This window comes from Cyprinus carpio, chromosome A5 (genome assembly GCF_018340385.1).
Source record: "Cyprinus carpio isolate SPL01 chromosome A5, ASM1834038v1, whole genome shotgun sequence".
NCBI classification, from domain to species: domain Eukaryota; kingdom Metazoa; phylum Chordata; class Actinopteri; order Cypriniformes; family Cyprinidae; genus Cyprinus; species Cyprinus carpio.
Genome location: NC_056576.1, coordinates 2,323,683 through 2,332,763, shown reverse-complemented (window position 1 = coordinate 2,332,763; position 9,081 = coordinate 2,323,683). Strand labels below are relative to the sequence as shown.

Genomic DNA, 9,081 nt, shown 5'->3' with positions numbered 1-9,081 from the left:
CAGGAAACTTCCAATAATCTTCAGCTTCAGGTGACTGTCAATCAGGATCAGTTCAGCTGACAACACAAGTGTCATCCACATGTAAGTTTTTACCTTGATTTAATGGAAAAAAACAAACAAACAAAAAAACAACAACAAAAAAAACAACACTACAAGTTATTCTTGCATTAGTTTTAGTAAAGGATCAACAGGACATTTTGTCCATTTCACAAACCCAAAAAGATTATTAAAAACTGAATTGATTTATTCATGTCACATATTTTTTGGACACAGATTATTACCATCAGCTAATTCACATTTTTGCATAATTAATTTTTTCCCTGACACCCCCCCCCCCAAAACCGATCTTTCATAGATGTTTTGTGACATAATAATGCTCGATGATTATGAGCACTTTTCACTATGACAGAGAATTGTCACTTGTGTTTTGATTTAATTGTAAAAGACACAAAATATATTCTTTTACATGTCACTCTTTTGACCTGTAACAGTAGAACTCAGACGTTGTTCTGTTCATGGATTCTGTCAGTCTGCAGAATTCACTCCACATAAAGACGGGTCCTGATGCTCTGGCTGGACGTCCCAACCAGGGCAAACGGCTCGTCTCTCACGGTAGTATCCCACACGGCTCTCTCTCGGCCGTCTCTCTCTGCGCCATGATCACACACACCTCGTAGACGCGGAAGGCAGCGAAGCCGGTGGCCAGCAGACAGGCGGCGCCCAGAATGTACCACCAGTTGAAGAGGCCGAAGGAAACTCCTTTAACGATGCAGTAGAGACTAAAACCCACCAGAGCCACAGCGGAGAAGAGCTGCACGCACAGCGGCGGCCCGGACGAGGGCGGTTTCTCACCCATGATGAAGCCTGCAGTCGCTCACGCTCTGGCAGACAGACCTGAGAGGAAAACTGGCTTGAGGGGAAAAACAATGCAACTAATAATTAGGATTGCCTGAGCATTGAAATCTAAGTGAGTCTGTGTCATGATGGAAGAATGAACAACACAAGTATCTTCTCATGAGCTCCAGCGCAGCACTGAGAAACAGAGACGTGATCGCTGGCACTTTTATCAGCCTCAGCTCACAAATCTTAGATTAAAGACACCCGTCAAACTACTCAGGGTCTAATCCGGCGCAGTCGCTCTCACTGGGAATTAAGATGAGCAGCGTTTAAGAAACTCCAGCTTCTTTTACGCTGACTAGCAGGTTTCACGTAATCAAGGTAAGTGCATCTGTTAAAGAGCTTATAGACTGTAAGTTAGGGTTTTTCAGGTCAACTGGAGATACTTTGTGTTGCTGCACAGAATGCAGAGACAGAGGAGGAAACTAAATGAAATATCATTGCAAGGACAGAAGTATTGCAAACAGCAGCAGCTGACTTTAACAATCACATTTCTGAAGAAAACAAACAAACAAACAATAAACCTTTGCAATCAAATAGTTCAGCTATATGTTCTCATAAATGTTGGGAGCGGCAATCACAATCAAAATATTCTTTATTGCATTATTAATGAAACTTACAGGCTCATGTTTCAAACAAAAAAAGATAGACGAGAGCTGGAACTCACACAACACCACAAACTTAATTTATATTAGTGGTTTAGTAACAGAATGCAAACGAGAGATCTGAACAGAATCAGAGCAGATCCGACAGTTACTGTGTGACCATTTCAATTCTCCTCAACTGAAGATGAACACACTATCAGACTGTGATTGGCCAATGAATACTGACGTCCAGTTCACAGAATTAAGTTCCAATGCTGAACTGAGCATCAGATTTATAAGACAGATAGACTATCCAGTGACTAAAACTTAACCATTCATTTCAGTGCAACACAAACAGAAATAAAGCAACATGGAGATGAATGAAAGCAGCTCATCCAAACCTCACAGTCCCCTGTCCCCTTCTTAGTGTGGGTTTGAGCAGATGTCTGAATGAAACAGCTGCTCTGATAGCACAGTGTGAGTAACGCGCCTCACCGCTAGATGGCGCTGCATCAGTGCTCACTGTCAGTCTCTCTGCCTCATCCTTACAGTTCAGTCTGGTTCAGTGATGATGTCACCAGGCTCTGGAATCACCCCGGTGATGACCTCATTTCCACGGCAATGTCCAGTTCAAGGATTAAAGCTCCTGAGAAAAGCCTCTCAGGTGGAGTTTTTGGAAATGGTCCAGACACTGGTGCTCACAAACACATTCTAGAGGTCATTTCTTTCTGAAATCCCCAGAGAGAGAGAATTACATTAGTGCAATATCACACACACACACCCCTACACACACATCACTGCACTGATACGGATACTGAATGGTTAGTTATTCATTCTGTCATCATCGATTACAAATCTATGACTTTCTCTCATCTGCAGAACAGAGAAATCAGTCCACAAGACTTCACAGCAAGACGTTCGGAGCAGAACTTGACTCTGGCTCTGTTTCTCATTGCATGACTTCAGAAGGCCTGGAATAGAGTGGTTTTCTTTTGTCAGCTCCTGGGGCCAGTTGCATAAGCATACTGTGGTCACTATGTTAAGACTGCATCTTAAGAACTAGTTTGACTAACTAGCAGTTAACCAAGTCTTACTTTTCAGACTCAAAGATTCAGATTCAGATTAACATATGTTTTTATGTAACTCACTTAAAAAAGTTATGACCAGTCTTGTAGAAAAAAAACATTGTGTCTATAACTTTTAAGACTAGTCTAAGTAGTTAATGCAACTGGTCACTTTCTGTGTAAACATCTCGTAGTGTTTCACAGAAGAAAGAAAGTCATACAGCTTCAGAATGAGATCATCAATACTACAACAATAAAATAATCATGAGAAAGGGTGCTTTCTCTCATCAGCAATTATTCATGAATTCAGCAAGGTTTTATCCAGCTGAATCTACTGCAGAAGGTCCATTTCTAAATGAAGAGAGTTTCAGAAGGAAATAATGCTTTATTATATCTATGCCATGGTCTCGTTCCGTTCTCACCAGCGGCTCCAGCTCTTTGCGGTCTATAAGGTTGAGTTCAGTGGCAAAGTAATAGAAGTGTTTGTAGCAGGTGTTGACATGCGCTTCAGCTCCCATCAGGAGGATCCGGTCGAAATGATGGATGTAGACGTGCACGAACACGCGAAAAAGACGACACAGGATCTTCTTACAGATCTGGATGAAGTTCTTTGGGAAGGGAATTCCTGAAAGACAAAAACACAAAGAGGAAGACTGTAGAAAAACAGAGGATGAAGATGTGGAGCAGACACCTCTCATAACCAGAGGACTAGTTCAACAATCAAAGGATTTAAATACAAACATCATCTGAACCTTCACAATCCGGCTCACAAGTCAAGTCCCCTTTATGTATATAGCGCTTTATACAATACTGATTGTGTCAAAGCAGATTTACAGTGTCAAACAGGAAAACAGTTTGTCAATTGTGTTCCTGTGGCTTAGTGGTAGAGCTTTGCTCTAGCAACGCAAAAGTTGTGGGTTCGATTCCCAGGAACACATGTTAGGTAGAAAAAAAAATGTTAGCCTGAATGCACTGTAAGTCGCTTTGGATAAAAGCGTCTGCTAAATGCATAAATATAAATATCAGTAATCATGAAGACAATAAAAGAGTCATTTTCCAGTTAAAGTCAGTTCATTAATGATTCAGTGATGTCATCATCCAGTTCAGCTCTCTTCAATAGTGTCTGTGCAATCAGTCAAGTGTCCCCAGCTAAGCAAGCCAAAGAAACCAAAACTCCATCGGTGACAGAATGGAGAAAAGAAACCAGGCTCAGTCGGGGTTCAGTTCTCCTCTGACCAGACGAAACCAGCAGTTCAATTCCAGGCTGCAGCACAGGTCAGATTGTGCAGAGGACTCAACTGGTTCCCATGGTCTTGTTCAGATGGTCATCAAGGTGATGAGGTCTTTACAGGGGATCTGTCTCTGGGGTTCATCTAGTTGTCCTGATCTCCGCTGACGTTCAGCGCTGTCAAGCTCGTCTCTAGGTGTTGATCCAACATCTGATCACAACTCTGTGTTCCACAGGAATCTCACTGATAGTGACAACAATCACATACAGTGACTTCTTTATGAACCTCAGAAGTACACACACACACACACACACACACACACACGTTTACTTAGCTATCTAAATGGGGACATTCCATAGGTGTAGTGGTTTTTATACTGTAAAAACTGTATTTTCTATCACCCTACACCTACACCTTAACCTACCCCTCACAGTAAACTTTCTGCATTTTTACAATAAAAAAAACAACCTTTATTTACTTTATTTTTATACCAGTTTTGCAAACGAGGACGTCCCCAAAGGGAGGTTTTTGGAAATTTTGTCAGGTTTAGCTCACTTTTGGGACAAATGTGTCCCCAAAATATTCTCACTCTCACAAAATACACACTCTCTCTCTCTCTCTCTCTCTCTCTCTCTCACACACACACACACAGACTCACACAAATTTTTAAATAAACCCAAAATCAAATAAAAAAGAAAATCTTAATATAAACAAAAGCTTTGCCTGTGCTCTTTCCATTCAAAATGAGAGGAAACCACTACATTTTAATCACAATCCAGTCAAAGATGCTGCATATACAGTAGGTGGGCAACCAGAATGGGTAATACCCCTGCGTTAACCTTCAAGACGTGTGTTAAAATCATTTGCGAAACTACCACCAGATGGCGCAAAGGTACGGATTACAAACTGACTGTAATTGTAAAATGTTGGTTTGTAAACGGAGATGAAAGGACGAAGTAAAACAACAATAACATTGTAACATCCTTAAAAACCATTAGAAAATTTACAGTGAGTTAATTTCAAGACGTGGGATAGTCTTAGGCTACAGAATACACACACACACATGGATTTAGAAGCTAAATGTTTTCATTTCAGTTCATTCTTGGAAAAAAAAAAAATAATAATTAAAAATCCTTCAGGTTCCATATGCAGAGCGAAATGAGAAAGGTCCAGCATTTAGAAATAATTCTTATTAACTCTGCTATTATTCTTGATTTTTCAAACTGCTAACACTTTGCAGTTTTGAATCATGCCTTTACTGTGTGACGAAAAATGGAGTATTATCTGTTTCAGCTGTTTGATCGCGCTGATGCCTCATATTCATTGGAAACAGCTGCCGTTCATCGTGCCATTCGACGTGAGCAGCGGTCCACTTTGGCATATTTTTGCTAAATATGATTTTTTTCCCGTCGATACTGAAACACGCGCGAACTACAAAGCCTATTTTAACTAATGAATAATAGTTCAACTTCAAATGGGCAATATCACGAATATGAAAACGTTTGCACTTACCTTATGTTTCGCTTTTAATTATTATAATTTTCAAAAAAAAAACTTTTTTTATAGCTAAGCCTATATTATTATTATATACTGCAATTATATTTATCCATTAGAATTATGTATTTATATATAGAATTTTTTTTTTCCTCAATTTATTTTTAGTGTTTTTAAAAAACATGCAGCAAACGAAAATAGGCAATTAATCGTTTAAAATGTGTTACTGTGGGTTAACAAATTTACATTATAGTATAGGTTACTTAGCAACAGAGTCTGGGCCTAATCTAGGCTATGTTGTTAACGATTTACAAGTTTCGTGTATGTTTTTATCCAGTTTTTTTTCCCACTGCATCTGAAAATTACTTTAAGAAACAAAACTTGTGCATGCACATTCACTTCGCGCGCTCTGCGCAGAACCTGCCTCCCGTGTTGCTCAGCTGTGGACATGTTTTGTTTAAAGTAAAATTTGTTTGGGGGAGTCGTGGCCTAAAAAAAAAATAATAGTTTGGGGGAGTCGTGGCCTAATGGTTATAGAGTCGGACTCCCAATCGAAGGGTTGTGAGTTCGAGTCTCGGGCCGGCAGGAATTGTGGGTGGGGGGAGTGCATGTACAGTTCTCTCTCCACCTTCAATACCATGACTTAGGTGCCCTTGAGCAAGGCATCGAACCCCCAACTGCTCCCCGGGCGCCGCAGCATAAAATGGCTGACCACTGCTCCGGGTGTGTGTTCACAGTGTGTGTGTGTGTGTTCACTGCTCACTTCGGATGGGTTAAATGCAGAGCACTAATTCTGAGTATGGGTCACCATACTTGGCTGAATGTCACGTCACTTTCACTTTCACTTCACTTTCATTTTTATATAAAAAAAAAAAAAATCAAATTACATTGATATTTTAAAGTAAACACACAATTAAGGTCTTTGAATACTATACAAGATACAAGTTCATTTAGGCTACTTAACATGCACTGTGACATTTTACCGTTTCAACTTATATACTCCTTGAGATTTTAAAGTATGTTTAAAAGTATTAAGATTCAAGTTGAATCTAGTATAAAAAAAAGCTTTAAATTGCTTAAATTATTTCTATGAATTAAAGTAGCCTAACTTAAAAATATGTTATGACTTTTCATGTAATGAAGATAAAATATGTAGACAAATAAGTATAAATGCTGCGTGTGCAAATCTTGCACTCTGATATTTTAAGGAATATGATACACACCTGCATATAAATGGGCTGCATTTTTTTTATTTTTACTTAAATTATATGAAAGCAAGTAAAGAAGGCTCCATTTAAAAGCACTGAAGTTGTCAATTAACAAAGATCTTTTTTACATCGTGTATATTTTGTTGATTATAATGAGAGAACTTGAGTTTAAATGTGAGGAAGTTTTATTAATCCGTCCATTCTTTAGAGTTTAAAGGATTTAGCTAATTTGTGCAGGTTTAATTTATTAGTTTCTTGTTTTAATTAGGCCTAAATAATGGGAGTGAAATTATACAGTGCCTTAAGTTTTATTAAAATAAAGGAAATAATTGATAAAACACGCAACAATTTCTTAATCAGTGTACACACAGATATCTTTTTCCCAAGAAGTTATCTGTCAAAATAAAGGACAGGTAACGAATAACAAAGTAGTGCGTGACAAAAATGCATGCTGTTTTATTAACGGAATTTTAAAATATAAATTAAAAATGTATTTGTGACAAATATAGGCCTAATATGTGACAATATTGACATTTTGCATATAAATCCATGTAGCCTAGCTCACTAAAATAGGCTACCACTTTTAATGCTCCGATGCAAAGTAAACCACCATTTCTTTAGAATAATATAACACATAATTCATATTATATAAATAATACTGCTTGTTTGATAACTTGTGGTTAAAGCAGCGGTCAAAAGCTGCAAATGCACTTTGCAGACGCCGCAGCACTCGCAGCCAAAAAGCTCATTTTGGTTGGCCACCTACTTTATGCAACATGAGCAGTTTTTAATCTAAATTAGATTGTATAATTGGACATTTTAAACAAAAACAGAATGCTCTGATTTAGGTTTGTGAAACTACCTATACTACATAAAACATCTACACAAAACAAAAACAGCAGAAGCTCAGGTTCACTCTCTGACAGCAGGTGGTGCTCATGAAACCACTCTAAACAAAGCAGCGCTGCGATTATAAACACTAATATGCATTATACAGAGACAAGATGAAAAGAAAATACCATCTACGTTTTTTTTTAGGACAGTCATTTCCCCTCAGAGATACATTCATATAAAGTCCACCCCCAAATGTATGACAATTTGTTTAACATTCAACCAACTTGAATCGTCACATCTCTCGATGTTCAACCGTTCCGTCCCTACTGAACACACAGTGAATGTATAATATTTGTAATTCTCTATTTTCCTGCTATTAATGCTGCTTTGTTGTTCAAATGACAGACTAGAACAGCAAAACTGACTGTTTAGTACAGATATCACAAGCTCTGTAAAAACAGGAAATCACCTGAACACCTACAGGAAGTGTCCTTCTCTACAGCAGCGGACCTGAAAAAAACGAAGCAAAAATGAAAAAGCCCTTTGTGGACAATCTGCTGACGGTGCTTACGGTCACTCTGTTTATGATGGACGAGGGTCTGAATGGGTTCAAGGAAAACAGCAGGAATAAATCTTGCATTTGCATCATATTTTAAGTACAAACAAATCATCAAGCACTTATTCTTATGCAAAATAATGCTTGTGTACTGGTGGAAAGACTGTACATGTGGCTGCTGTGTAAGCGTATGTGAGTTTGTGTGCTTGTGACACTGAATTAGTGCCTTTGTTTCCTAACAAAAGCTCATTATGTTCTGCTCATGGCCGAATGAAACGCTCCTTGTTTTCAAACTGTGGAGCAGCCTTCAGATCACAGATCAGCAGCTCTTATGAATCAATTAGACTTCAGACTCACTTTACTCTAGATCACAGAAGCTGTCCAACGCTCTGAAGAACAGCAAAACCATACTTCATCAAGCTTTCAGGCCCATTTTCATCCCAAACCTCTGAGTTCCCACGATTCTTTCAGCCATAAACAGCTCATTTAACTGAATAACCACAGATTTCATGTTTCAAGCCATATAGTCATCAGTACAAAACACTGGAGTTAAAACAAAGACTCAGAAGGACTTACTGAGCATGATATTAGTCAGGTTAAAGCTGCTGTACAGTATTTGTACAGATGAGGGTGAGACTGTTATATAGTGTGTAGGGCTGTGTGTAATTCAATTATCCACAGCATGAAGATATCTTCATAAGACTGTCTGAAAGCCTAGTCAGCGCAGGATAAGCCGAGCTGCTGACCGGTTTAGGCTCTCAGTCATGTGATCGGTTGGGGAGGGTGGGTTAGTTACTGTAGGTCATCAGCCCTCTTAATCTGCTCATAATACGGCCTGAAAAACAAAGTACTGTGAACATGTATATGCTGCAGCTCGATGAACCTTCAGTAGAAGTAGAGTTTGATAGCGGACTGACAGACCCTGAGTAGATTCACAGTACTGATAATTATGAACACGACCGTTTCTATTAGACAGGTAACAACATAATCTGGGTTTAGGGCCAAAAACGGCGCTAGTCAGTATTTTCTTTCAACCCATTGTTCGGCTCACAGTCAGTTAAGATCAGGGACTTCCTTCATGCAAAGTTAAGATCCAACACATCAATATTTAGAGGTTTATTAAATAAAATTACAGGCATATTTGTTAGAGAAGTGCAGGAACAAATGTCTGCAGGAATTTAGATCTCCAGATTAATTTCTTCATTGATTTATCAC

The 9,081-nt window shown here is 38.7% G+C and overlaps 1 protein-coding gene across 3 annotated transcripts in view; it reads right to left on the bottom strand.

Moving 5' to 3' along the window:
• Positions 1-1,474: 1,474 nt before the first annotated feature.
• The window catches only part of LOC109096568 (MOB kinase activator 3B), a 182,595-nt gene continuing 174,988 nt past the window's right edge, over positions 1,475-9,081 (bottom strand). For all 3 annotated transcript variants that reach the window (XM_042751335.1, XM_019110172.2, XM_042751340.1), the window contains exons 3-4: positions 2,968-3,170; positions 1,475-2,209 (exon numbers count right to left, since the gene is read on the bottom strand). In XM_042751335.1, coding sequence (XP_042607269.1) covers positions 2,180-2,209; positions 2,968-3,170 — 233 coding nt within the window. In that variant the 3' untranslated portion in view covers positions 1,475-2,179. The remainder of the gene's footprint in view (positions 2,210-2,967; positions 3,171-9,081) is intronic.